This window comes from Malus sylvestris, chromosome 10, assembly GCF_916048215.2.
Source record: "Malus sylvestris chromosome 10, drMalSylv7.2, whole genome shotgun sequence".
NCBI lineage: Eukaryota > Viridiplantae > Streptophyta > Magnoliopsida > Rosales > Rosaceae > Malus > Malus sylvestris.
In genome coordinates this window covers 38,524,700-38,538,349 of record NC_062269.1, presented here as the reverse complement: position 1 = coordinate 38,538,349, position 13,650 = coordinate 38,524,700, and the positions used below count along the sequence as shown (strand labels likewise).

The window sequence follows — 13,650 nt, the reverse complement described above, 5'->3', positions numbered from 1 at the left end:
GATTCTCGAACAATCGACCGTATATTTTTCCGTTAGTACATCTTTCGTCCCGTGATAGATATTAATATTAGTAAAGTGATGTATACTCGATTATATGACAATTTTTTTCGCGCGTTAGAGCATGCTTATATTTCCAATAATACAAAACAAATAATTTTCACATATCTATTTACTCCTTCTGCAGGTCGTTTGTTAATTCTTGTTCCTTGATTAGAAATGAAGAATGGTGCGAAGGTGAGAAAATTTGATCAAAAAGTAAATTTTAGAATGTGGAATTGATTGGAAGTAATATTACGGTGTTTATTTATCAGGGCAAAATCAAATGATAAAATTAGAGGAGGAAGTGAAGGAATTAGTCAAATTAATCATGCAATAAATCATTACGGGTGGTTTGGTGGTTGGGAACAAATTTCAGACCGGTATTCTATAGGCACGTTTTGAGTTCGATTGCTGGTGTTTGTGAATCACACGATGATGACTAAAAAGAAGCTGAAATGCCTCTACAACATTCCCAACATCAGCTGATCCCTTTTTAAAGAAAATACAAAATTTAACCATACAATTGTAAAAGCATGATGAGCACGATGAAATAATTGAGGATACTTAACAAATAACATGTTAATAATTACTATCAATCGGCTCACGCACCATGCATGTGCAACTAAGTTTATTTTTATCATATAATGATTTATGTAAGAAACTAAAGTAATTCCGTGGGCAAGGAAAAGAGCGTGGGGAGAGAAATGTGGAAAATTTTATGATACTAATTATTTTCTTTCCATCATATACAACTAAGAGCATGATTCAAAGATTGTTAATTTTTTACATCTCCAGCCAAGTTTAAATTTTACATTTGGTTTGGGATGCACAAGTTGGCGACGGTCGAAATATTTGAAGACTTGTTATATGTACCAAAGTCTTGGGTAAATTTTGACCTAACTCCTTTTAATATATATATATATATATATATATATATATATATAGATATTTTTTTTTTTTTGATTCTTGGAGACAAATTTTGCATAAATTCAAACTACAACTCCTGGCTGGAGATGACCTTAAATACTTGGATGAATTTCATGAGCACAAGAGGAATATTCAAAATTGAAACACCCAAAGGGAGGGAAACAAAGGGGTGGGTTCCAGAGGCTGTTTAAGTCCTTGCCCTTAGCATTAGGTAAGGCATATCACTCTAGTAGGTTGATTGATCTGTTTTGGACTTTTCATAAAACTTTGTCCTCAAGCCCCAAATATAGAAAACAGTTTAAAAAATAAAATATATCAGGTAGCTCTTGGTAGTCAGGCCCACCACTACACTTAGGTTGGTCACAAACTTGTTAAATGTGCTTTTGGTTAAAAATAAATAGTTTTGGAATCAATTTTTAATAAAAATGTAAATAAATCTTGAAAAAACATTTTAGGTGTTTTTAAACCCTATAAAAATGTTCGCTAAAACGCTTTCAGTTATTTTAAAAACACTTCCAAATGAGTTCTTAAATTCTCATGCCATGACATATATGCCTCGTTTGGCAGCTCGGGCTGTATAGACTATTTCTGTCGGATAAGATAAATAGCCACCGAATAGTACTGACTAAATTAGTCGGGCGTTTGGTGCAGTACCGGATAAATGACCGTACTATTTATACTGTGTTTGGTACTGAACCGGATAGGACAAGAGAAAAAATAAATTTAACAAATCTTTCTTTGTTTGTTAAACTTTTCTCATATTTATACCTATTGAAAAGCACACAAATTTTCAAATAACAAAGAAAAATAGTAAATTCCATACATCAAATTTAAAATATTTTCCAATAACATAAAAGAAGGTTCACAAAAAACAACTACAATCATTACGTTATATAATCCAACCACATATCCAAGTTCATAAAATATACAAATGCAAGTTCATCACCTCATGTTGCATCAAAATTAAGCCGAAACATCAAAAGAGCAGCAGCTCTCCCTTTCTTCTCTATTTCTCACTCACACTCTTTTTTTCTAAAAGGTAATTACTTTACAAAGTGGAATAAGTGCCAATCAACAATTCAACAACCCTAGTCCGAAATTATTCACACATATATATATCCAGATAAAAAGTAAAATTCACATAAAAATTAAAAAATGGATAAAAGCTGAGAGGGAATGATGCAAAAACTGAGAAGAACAACAATTTATTGGGATCTAATTTTCGGGGCATAGACGGTGATGGAGAGAGAGAGAGAGAACAAGAGCAAAGAGAAATTGGCTTACCCAGTTGTCCGTATGGTTGGGTTGCGGCTGCGAGACAGCGAGTGAAACGGGAGCTGCGCTAGAGATAAAGTTTTGTTTAGGTAAGTGAACCTGCACACTCCCACTCTACCCAATCAATTAAAGTTCAACACCAACAACAAACTCTAAATTCGACCCCAATAGCAAACCCTAAAATTCAAAAATTCTAATTAAAACACAAAATTACATAATCAATTGCATAATTAGAGAGAAAATAATAACTAGATTCAATCAATTGACAGAAAATTGCAAGAAAAATAAGAGGAGGGGGAAGAATAGAGTGAGGGGCGGAATCCCAGAAGAAGAAAACTGAAAAGACGAACCTGGGATGAAAGGAAGAGTGTGTCTAGAGAGGAAGAGAGAGCGCCTGGAGCGGAAGAGTGCTTCTGGAGAGGAAGCGAGAGCGAGCCCGACCAAGTTATACTGTGAATTTGAGCAGTATAAGCAAGCGGGTAAACATCATGTAAAAAAGGTGGGCTCGGATTATTTAATCCGGTGCCTATTTAGTCCAAACGGCCACCAAACACCAAACAATGTACACCGTATTATTAGTACTATTTGGTGTCTTATACGGTGTGCCAAATAGGGCCTAGTAGGTGGAAGGTCCATTGTGGATTCTGTTTCAGAAGGTGCTTGCAAAAGCTCTCTCCAAAACCCTCCATTAAAAAGAGTGCTTCAAACGCTAAATTCTTCATCCATGGAATCTCATCACTCAAATAAACCACCTCTAATTCTTCATCCAGAGGAAATTTCTCCGGGTCTATCTGTTTCGTTTTCTCCGATTGTACATTATTTTTGCGTCCTATTCTATGACTCGAGGGATTTATTTTTGTCTTAAATGACAACCCTGTCGTGTTTCAAGTTTATTGGAATCTTCATTTTTAAATGATGTGAGTATGATAGACTTGGTCATGGTGATGTCTTGGTCCTTCCAACAATCATTAACATTATGCTGAGTAAGTGTTAGGAGAAAAGAAATGGCACTCTCATACAAGTAGTGGATCAGAATTGGTTGCCATGGGAAGCTGAAAGAGCTCTCTGTGGTGGGTTCCTGGCTTGAGAAAGTTGAAGTTGAAATGAAAAGAAAGTCTTGGAGTGATTAGAAATGGATTTTCTAAACCTCCATGGTCATTGCTGGCCTAGTACCTTCAATCTCACTCTACAAAACAGGTCTCCAATCACATATTTAATGTCTGGTGGGGGCTTCAGTCTCACCTTTGATTTGTATGTGTCTTAAGGCTCTTAACTAAGAAGTTCTCATCTAAAAATGGTGAACCCCTCAACCACCTTGGCAAGTAGCAACCTTTACATGATTGCATGCCACTTGGAAGGAGGATTGCTATCCGTACTCTCTTATAATTAAGAAAGCTCGAAGAGTTGCTGACACTTGAATTTTTCACTTGAAAATTTGGAAAGTGATCTTTGCACTCCTTTTTTATTTTATTTTTTATGTTGCAGTCTTTATTGTTTTTAACTTTAAAATTGAATGAATTAAGGAGAAACGAAGGGACGCAAATAATGAGCAAAATGCATAAAGACAAATTGAAAGTGTGAGAATCATTACCTTAAAATTTATGTTACCGCTTGAACTCATTTTAACACAATAAAGGAACGTTACAAATGTCAGCAAATCTCAAGTAACATTTGCTAGAGAGAGAGAGAGAGAGAGAGAGAGAGAGAGAGAGAGAGAGAGAGAGAGAGAGAGAGAGAGAGAGAGAGAGAGAGAGAGAGAGAGAGAGAGAGAGAGAGGATTTACAGTTGGCTTGCACAAGTTGTATTAGGGGACCCCTACCAGTAGCAGCCTTTCATGACTAAGGTGTTGCTTGCAAAGCTGCCTACTACATGATTAACAATTTAACACATTCTTTTGTTTATTAATTGTGATCATTAATTAGACAAGTGGATCCAAGATCCTCCTTGTTATTTTGAATGGTTTCATATTATTCAGAGATATACGAAGGTACGTACATAAAATCAATTAATTTTTAGACTACTATATATACATTGTATTATAATACGAGTGATTAGATAAAACATTGTGTGACAATGTTATCCCTGCACTTACTTTTGTGGCCCGAAGATGACGATAATATCATTGATTGGACTTATGTGCTAATGTAGTATATAGTAATGGAATCTTAATGGACTCATGTGGAATTTGGAGCCTGCATTTGCAAACCACACCTACCATTTTTTTGTATCAAAAAATGGAATCTTAATGTTGACCTCTCTCTGAGTGTCTTAAACTAAAGCAAATAATTGAGTGCCAAATATCACATGCTTATGAACCCTAATCTCGTAATTGGGTAAATATATATAGCTCATCTAAGTTTTCCCTTGAGCAAGAAAGGTCTCCTTTCTTTAAGCCTTATCCACATTTGTTAATTTAATAGTTATTACCTACTGATTATGTTGTCACATCCAATTCTTTTTTGGAGATTTTGGGATTCAAATATAATAGAACTTGTCTTCTTCTTAAAAAAGAAGATCAGCTAGTGGTTTCATCATGACAGTCAACTTTTTGGAGACTGAAAAAACTTATAGAGGTATTTTAGCTTTTCTATTGCTACCATTGTGTGATTTAGTTGCAAACAAGCTTTTATGTTCGAAACTCATGAATAATGAGTTCGATACTAATTTTTCTTTTCATGAAAATATAGTTGTATATAAAAATAAAAATAAATTCACAATCATCTCCTCAACAAGACAGAAAAAAAAAAATTACAAGATGGAGATGCAGGGGATCGAACCCTGTACCTCCCGCATGCAAAGCGGGCGCTCTACCATTTGAGCTACATCCCCAATTGATTATTGCATCGAAATGATTGTATAATAATGTACTACATTCGGCAGGCTAGGTACGGAAGCGTAATGGGCCGGTCCAGCCCAGTGCGTTTGAAGTATGGATAATCCGGTCGGATTCGAAAGGGTCCAAACCAATTCCACAGACACTGGATTGGATAAGGCGAAGGCACAAAAACCTCATCTTCTTCCTCCTCTTTAGCGACAACAAAACACAGAAAGAAAGAAGAAAGCAGAGCAACAACACCTGAAGACGAAAGAAGACGAAGGCAAAAGGAAGAATGGCTTCAATTTCAGCAATGGCATGGTCGCCCTGCCTTTCCAGGTTAGCCTCCGCACCCTGTGCTTCTCTCACATTCCTCACCGGCTCAACTGCAAGGAAGAGCTCCGTGTCTCTCAGCGGTGGCGCCGCCGCGCGCTCCCCCTTGCTTCACTGCTCCTTCATCTCTTCCTCCTCCATCGCTTCCGCTTCCGCGTTCTCGGGTAAGTTTTCTTCTTTTATTACTGTTACTCTGGGATTCTCTGAGAAAACTTGAAGCTTGAATTGTAGTTATCGTTTTCTGGATGATTTGGGAAATGGGCGTCTGCTCCTTTTTGCCGAAGATTGTGAAGTACTGCATTTTTGTTCAAATTTGAATCTAAGTTCAGATGGGGGCTTTTCTTTTGGCCAAAATTATGATGGGTTTTTTGTTGTTGTTGAATTTCATAAGCTGATCGGTTGTATATTCACATTCCATTGTTTGCTTGAATTCTGTTCATTTTTTAGTTTGCTTAGGTACTCTAGCTTCATGAAAAGTAACTTTCTTGGTTACAATTTGCGTAGTTTTAGCAACGTAAGTACTTCGACCGCTGATCAAAAGATGCCTTACAGCATAGTGAATTAGATATAGAAGTGGTTAGAGACTTGATAGGTGCTGTTTAGATGAATGTGTGAGTTCTTCGTTGGTCAGCCGATACTAATACTTCCGCAAAAATGAAACAAGCTGGCGCCTTTATTTGGTTTCTGCTGAAGAGCTTGTCAAAGGATATTTCTTCAGGCCTTGAATTGATGAGAACTTGATTTTCAATTTGAAGGTTTATCTTTGGGGTTGGATTTGAGCTCTAGTGTTGGGGTTGGAAGAAGAAGAGGCTCTGGCTTGGTGGTGAGGGCCGGGAAGGCTGCCCTGTGTCTAACCAAGAGAAGTAGGTCCAGGAAATCCTTGGCTCGAACTCATGGCTTCCGTAGACGCATGAGAACCACTGGTGGGAGAGCAATGATGAAGCGCCGACGTGCTAAGGGGCGGAAGGTCCTCTGCACGAAGAGCAATCCCAGTAGTGGAAAACGGGCCTGATTGCGTCTTTTCATATTCAGTTTATTAGGTAAGTGCAATGGCATGTAAGATAATGATGTCCAATAGCTTATTCTTGTGAACAAAGGCAGAATTTCAAACTTATTTCTCATGATACCTTTTGTATTGTTTCATTTGGAAAGGCTAATTTTTTGTTTGTTTGAATCAGAACCCATTTTGCATATCCATTTTGTTCTGTTAGCTTTGTTGTAAGAACTCATTTATTCACTCCTTACCCAATGGTTGCAAATGTGTGGTTCAGTTCTGTCCCACGATCATTGGAGAAAATCCCTACTTAGGAAACTGAAAGGCTCGTCATGGAGACACAGCCTTCAATAGGTCGTTTTCACTGTGGAAGGCATGTTCCATAAGTTATCTGGGAAGCGTGCTCGTTCTGTCACATGCTCTGTTTTGCTATATGTATTCAAAGGCATAATCCAGCAAACTGCCATTGCAGCTGTGGTTATTAATTTAGCCTAAGCAGGGTAGGAAAATTCATTGTTGAATATAAAGTACAAATTACTGGCATTTTCACAGCCTACGAGTTTTGTCTGTAGTACTTATAACCTATAGGCAAAGTGGAGAAGCTCACTCCACCCCTTGATTAATACATTACATAGTCGGATAGAAAGGTCTTATAGCAAGGCCACAAACACCACCTGGGGCATCAGCGTTTCTAAGAATCTTCATGTAGCCATTCTCACCCCACGTATCGGACCATGAATTCTTGATTAACCAATAGGGGGTGCCATCTTCAGTTGTCCCATACCCAATGATGGTAACAGCGTGGTTCAATTCTGTCCCACAATCATCACCGGTGAACACCCCACCTGAATAATGCTGAAAGGCTGGTGAGGCATGGATGGAAACGGAGACTGGTTGCATGGACACAGCCTTTAGTAGATCGGTTTCACTGTTGGGAGGTACCTCTGCATAACTAGTTATCTGGGCAGCAGCCTCATTTTCCTTGTTCGTATCACATGTTCCTTCTAAACTCTGGTATGGGTAATTTTCTTCACTGGTAATTCCTCCGTTTCGTTGAATGTATGCAAAGGCATTAACCATCCAACCACCTTGGCAGCCATTGCTATCTGTATCACAGTTCACAAGTTGTTGCTCAGACAGTGAGATCAATTTGTCAGTTTTGATTTGGATAATCCCTTCGACTGCTGTCACTGCAGAAAATGCCCAGCAACAACCTGCATGTATTTTGAACAAACGCATATGAATTAATTTCCGTAGGAATGAATGCACGAAGAAAGTAACTAATGTAATACACATATATGTACAAGGAAGCTTAGCCCTATATTAATATGGTGGTTGGTGCTCTTACCACAGCGCCCTTGATCTTTTACTGGAGTAACAGCTCCCTTCTCCCTCCAGTCAATGCTTTGGGGAACGTCTGTCGGGCTTAGGTTTTCGTACGTAAATGATGCATCTGCGGATGAGGTTGATTCAGTGGGCTGCTTGTATCCTGTATAATGCCTGAGGAATTCGTCATAGGTCATATCCGAAAATCGGTTGATGCATAGGCTGTAAGTCATGTTCCCTTCACTGTTGAATTTCTCGACAAACTCCACATTGTTTTTGAATATGTGGAAACGCCTTTCCTTCTCCGCGCTGTCCTGGTAAACGCGTCCATGCTTTTTCATCCACTGCTCATGTTTTGCAGCAATGGAAGCTTGGTACAATGTGCGGGACGTGGCTTCAGATGCCAAGGTCCCCAAGGTGATGAGTATGGTAACAATCAAAAGGTTTCTTTCGAAAGCCATTGCTCACAAAGCACCAGTGTTGATGAGAGGGCGCTCTGTGTCGACAATGGCTTTGTTTCAAGTAGTGATTGGCAAGCTGGATGTGAAGAAGCAAGCATGATAACCATTTTATATAGAAAACGTTCAGCATGTCCTGGATGTGCATTTTGCGTCTTATCCTGTGATTCGAGGGATTTCTTTTTGTCATAGATAACAACCCTGTCGTGTTTCAATTGATTGGAATCTGATACAAGTGGTGGGTTCCTAGCTTGAGAAAGTTGAAGCTGAAAGAGCTATCTGTGGTGGATTCCTGGCTTGAGAAAATTGAAGATGAAATGAAAGAAAATGTCTTGGCATGATTAGGAAATGGATTTTCTAAACCTTCATGGTGATTGCTGGACTAGTACCATAATCTCACTCTACAAAAACATGTCTCCAATCACATATTTTGACATGCTCCGACCCGATATCCCCAAATATCAGGGTAAGCATGATGTAGGAAGTAGACTTGGAGAAAACAATTTGAAACCATTAATATGCATTGGAATAACAAAGGTTATGTATTTTAATTACTTAGGAATTTGTTAAGTTGTTTTGGGAGTTGTAAGGGTGTCATAGAAACTTAAAGTCTATTAATTTGTAAATGCTTATAATTATTGTACTAGAAAGCCTTGGATGACAGACTTGAATGAATTAAAATTGTATTTGCCTTGTGCATTTGAAGAGAGTGATTTATCCTTCTAAAATCAAGCATTTGACTTGGTCGTGTGAGAGAATCCACGATTAACGACATGAGCGAGCATCGTTGCCCCTGGTTGAGTGAATCCTAGGTTATCATCCCTCGTCTCCCTAAGACTCCCTTGGCTTTTCCTTCATCAAAGCACGTGTTGGCTGACATCCGAGGGTGACGAAGCCATTTTAAACATGCATACAATTAAAATATGTAATTAGAAAGAAATATACCAACTCAGAATTGTGTTCAGAGCATACAACTAATCAAGAATAATATGAAAGAATTATTATAATAACGTACGATAGAGGAACTGGTCCTACCCTGAGGAGACTTGAAAATACCTAAGTGGACGTGCCCTGATGCCGGGATCGTGTGCGTCGATTCTAACTCTTAAGGGGGCGCAAAACCAAAAGAGTGAGTGGACCAAAATTTGTAATAATAGTACTAATAATAAGAAAACCATTTTCTTTATGAACATGCTAATTCCCTGTTTTGAAAACACGTACAATACTACATAATAGGTTTTTTGAAAACTCTAGCATGCCATGAAAACATTCGTAAAACAAGTACGTGTAAAATAATGCTCAATAATGGTGCTAACGCCGTCTGAAGGTAAATCCATATATATCATCGATATTGTACTCACTAGGGGTATCATAGTGGCTTGAAGGCATAACCATCACCAAAGATAAAGTTGTACGATACTGGGTTACGTCAGTGAAGAAACCATGGTTCATCACCCGAAGGTAAAGCTGTATGATTCTAGGTTATCAATATCAAATGAAATGTATAGATTATCCTGTTTTCAATAATGTTTTATAAGATCCCGAAAGTTTATTGAATGGTATAGATCAGCTACTACAAGAAATTTTCTTGGCTATAGGCGAAGCCTGGTAGTTTTGGTTTGTTAGGTGAAGTCGAGATGATCTCTCAACCCTTTGATTATATCTATTGTTTAGATAGTTTGATAAGAAGAATCCATAGCCAGCCGACCAAGATACAATGGCATGTTTCTGCAAATTTTCATATAGACATTCTCACTTCACCCCACCTCCCATCCCATCTTGAGCAACCAATAATTGGTGCCGTCTTTATTCACTCCTTACCCGATGGTTGCAAATGCATGGTTCAGTTCTGTCCCACGATCGTTGGAGAAAATCCCACCTTAGGAAACTGAAAGGCTCGTCATGGAGACACGGCCTTCAATAGGTCGTTTTCACTGTGGAAGGCATGTTCCATAACCAGTTATCCGGGAAGCTTGCTCGTTTTGTCACTTGCTCGGTTTTGCTATATGTATTCAAAGGCATAATCCAGCAAACTGCCATTGCAGCTGTGGTTCAATTTTGTCCCACAATCATCACTGGTGAACACCCCGCCTGAATAATGCTGAAAGGCTGGTGAGGCATGGATGGAAACGGAGACTGGTTGCATGGACACAGCCTTGAGTAGATCGGTTTCACTGTTGGTACCTCTGCATAACTAGTTATGTGGGCAGCAGCCTCATTTGCCTCGTTCATATCACATGTGCCATCAAAACTCTGGTATGGGTAATTTTCTTCACTGGTAATTCCTCTGTTTCGTTGAATGTATGCAAAGGCAAAAACCGCCCGACCACCTCGGCAGCCCTCGTTGAGGACCACAGAAAACTTCAAATCAATCAGTCTAACCCGAATGCTACTGTTTTGTTTTCGCCGAGGAGTTTGTGGACAAAGAAGTCCGAATGACTTAATCCATTGATGAATCGAGGGTCCGATGACTACAACTCCCTTGTCTATTTAATGGAATCTTTAAGTCCTTGTCTATTTGCTGTAGTCTCTGCGCTTTAGTAGCCATGAATGGTGTTTCCGTAAGGAATTGGGGCCAGTTCACTAAATTTGAACGTAGAAACTCCAGTATTTGATGTTGATTTCTCAAGTTCAATTACTAACAATGTAAGCCAATGAAGTGGCCCTCCAACTCAGAGTTGCCCGACTAGCACTCAAGGTGTTCTAGACGTAATTAAGTGTCCTTTTCAAAACTAATTCTCTCGAGGTTGCAAATCTTCTAAATTAAGATTATGCTCAACTAATTGATAAAAAGTGCATCAAGTGCAACAACTATATGAAATTTTAGTTATAATTCTAGAGATTCGAGCACTTAATTATGTTATTTTCAAAACAACTTAACGCGATTTTCAGTTCTATTAACCAGATACAAAATACAAGCACTTTTTATCGACAAACCTTTTTCAATATTGAGGAAGAAAACTGGATTGATGCAGTTAATTATAGCCTCTACTAGAAAATATGCCCATGAGTTGCTGCGGGAACCAGCTGTTTCAGGCGTAATCGGATGAATAAAACACATTTAAGTTGTATAAATTCAACACAATTATGAACAAACAGAGGGATACATGAGTGAATGAGGTCGATAAGATAAGCAGTTTTGCTTTTATATACATTCAAGTGAGCTGGCGTAGAAACACATTATACAATGAGTGGGAAGAAACTAAACGTCTTTGATTAGAAAGAGATGGTTTCCAAAAAAGTTCTGTTTCCTTAAGAAACATGTAGCTCACACATAAAATTTCAGTTATGGCATTAGCATTGAGCAAAATTAATATGCTAGGACAGAAACAATTTCTTACATATGTCAACAATCCATAAAAAGGAGTCCTTATTCAACAATAAATAATTTTTTTATACCAAAAACGAAGCAATGAAATAAATGTTTTACTTTGAAATTTCAACATAGACTTAGTTCAGACATTAACAACTTACTTCTCACGGTATGTGACTACAATGTTCGTTGACGATCGTTGTAGAGTCGACATTAGGTGGACAACTCTTTGATTATGTCATTAGACACAGTACAAAAGCTTACTTTCCATGAGCTTTGCATGTAACGCACAAATTCCCAACTACATGTGTTATTTGTGTGTCCTCAGCTTTCATTGCTTAATCACTACATTAATCTAATTCAAAAACAAAAAACAAAAAAAACAAAAAAAAACAAAAACGTGACTCTCTCTATGCTATGGCTTTCTTACTACACAAAAATATCCCTTGGTTAAATCATGCCACACACCATCACATTGCTATTATACGAAGTATGTTCCTCAGTGGCAAGTAATATACTCTCCTTAGCCCAAGAGGATATGAAATTGGTCGAGTACACTGTTTTAGCCATTTGGATCAATAAGCTCAAGTTTGCATTGTGCAAAACCCTAAATACTCAGACATATGAAATCCAGTCTTTCACTTTAAAAATCATATATGGGTAAAATAATAGCTCTGAAGAAACCGGAAGAAGTAAAAGGCTTTAGAACACAAATATACCTAAGGTTCCAAAATATGGAGTTGAGGAAGCGTTTTTTTCTTATTTTGAGGGAAGACGAATGCAGCTCTGAATTTGGACCCATTTTCTTAACCCGCGGTTCCTACAACCCATAATTTTTTTTAGTGTCGTTCAAAATCACAAATACACCTGAACAACATCATATTGCATGTACTAAATATAACAGTACCCCAAATTTATGGTGCTATCAAATTTATGTTTATTTTTTTTAATGACACTAAAGATTAATTTTGAACTTATGGTACTATCAAAGTTATGTATACAGCATACCTATATTAGTATGATTCTAATTTACCTCTGTTTCTTATCAAAAAATTTATAACATAAATTTCAATATGTATGCTTAAAACGCAAATTTTTTTGTTTCGTTTCGTAAAATTACAAATAATTCACTAATACTTCATACATGGAGCGGCAAACCACTTTAGTTGGGTTCTCTTGGCACATATTTGAGTTAGAAAGTCAGGAGAATTCTAAAATCAGCATGAGATACTTTAGAACAATTTGACAAAATAGGGTGTGGATGTGTTTTAATATTCCTTGCGACAAACAACAAAACATTATCCCCTAGATGAAAAAATACAACATAAAACAAAGCACATGCACTTTAACCTAATGGCGCATGAGTACAAAATTTGACATGAGTAAAAGTTGATAGAAGGATAGTACTTCTTATATATCTTTGTACCAACCAAGGGCAGCAAAAAAAAATAATGAGCAATCCAAAAAGTAGCCAAAACCGCTGCAGCCATATGCATGAAACACAATCTAAGCTATCTGGACAGACTATCTAGAATTATTATCTGATATACTATTGAAAATATGCCTCTATAACAAACACAAAACATTGAATTCCATTACCTTGTTGTTATTGACCTCTTTCTCAGTCAGAATCGCCAGAGCTTCCGAATCGTCGACCAGGACCATGTCGCATTCGTGCACCTATGGCCAGAGCTGAAAAGGAGATCCAGAATTATAATATATCATACTGACAGATTCTCAGACACATTTCATCGAACACCTAATATGCCACGTTCTCATATGCTTTCTTGTAAGATTAATTGAAGAACAGTAAGTTTTTGAACAAAATTAACTTCTAGATGAGTAATTTAACAGAAAAGAAGCAACAAAAAAACCCAGAAATCTTTAATTGAAAAACAATACTTGGTATTTGAACAAAATTAACTTCCAGATGAGTAATTTAACAAAGAAGAAGCAAAAAGGAATCCAGAAATCTTGAAAAAAATTGTCTATAAGAAATGAAATTGAGCTCAAAAACTGGAAATCTCACTTCAATTAAGCAGCTTTTCAGATGTTTACAGCTTAAACATGCATGATAACAAAAAAGAAGCATCCTTTCTTGACCAATCGGACACTAACAGAAAATTATGTAGCCACTGGACTGCAGTTCCTTCACAAAAAATTATTTGCA

General features: G+C 37.5%; 2 protein-coding genes, 2 long non-coding RNA genes and 1 other non-coding gene across 5 annotated transcripts; 1 reads left to right on the top strand and 4 right to left on the bottom strand.

The window, feature by feature from the left end:
* Positions 1-1,717: 1,717 nt before the first annotated feature.
* LOC126587261 (uncharacterized) lies at positions 1,718-3,050 on the bottom strand. The gene is made up of 2 exons (XR_007611015.1): positions 2,592-3,050; positions 1,718-2,340 (listed from the first exon to the last, which is right to left on the bottom strand). It is a non-coding gene; the product is annotated as an uncharacterized LOC126587261 (long non-coding RNA).
* Positions 3,051-4,997: 1,947 nt separating this feature from the next.
* Positions 4,998-5,070, bottom strand: TRNAA-UGC (transfer RNA alanine (anticodon UGC)). The gene has a single exon. It is a non-coding gene; the product is annotated as a tRNA-Ala (tRNA).
* Positions 5,071-5,225: 155 nt separating this feature from the next.
* Positions 5,226-6,569, top strand: LOC126586878 (50S ribosomal protein L34, chloroplastic). The gene is made up of 2 exons (XM_050251846.1): positions 5,226-5,553; positions 6,145-6,569. The coding sequence occupies exons 1-2, from the start codon at positions 5,352-5,354 to the stop codon at positions 6,399-6,401; spliced, it is 459 nt and encodes a 152-aa protein (XP_050107803.1). The 5' UTR covers positions 5,226-5,351; the 3' UTR covers positions 6,402-6,569.
* Positions 6,570-6,884: 315 nt separating this feature from the next.
* On the bottom strand, positions 6,885-8,244 carry LOC126586877 (ervatamin-B-like). Its single transcript, XM_050251845.1, has 2 exons — positions 7,732-8,244; positions 6,885-7,597 (listed from the first exon to the last, which is right to left on the bottom strand). Exons 1-2 carry the CDS (start codon positions 8,168-8,170, stop codon positions 7,011-7,013), a joined length of 1,026 nt encoding a protein of 341 aa, XP_050107802.1. The 5' UTR covers positions 8,171-8,244; the 3' UTR covers positions 6,885-7,010.
* Positions 8,245-11,441: 3,197 nt separating this feature from the next.
* LOC126586879 (uncharacterized) lies at positions 11,442-13,558 on the bottom strand. Its single transcript, XR_007610921.1, has 2 exons — positions 13,080-13,558; positions 11,442-11,825 (listed from the first exon to the last, which is right to left on the bottom strand). It is a non-coding gene; the product is annotated as an uncharacterized LOC126586879 (long non-coding RNA).
* Between the last annotated feature and the right edge of the window lie 92 nt (positions 13,559-13,650).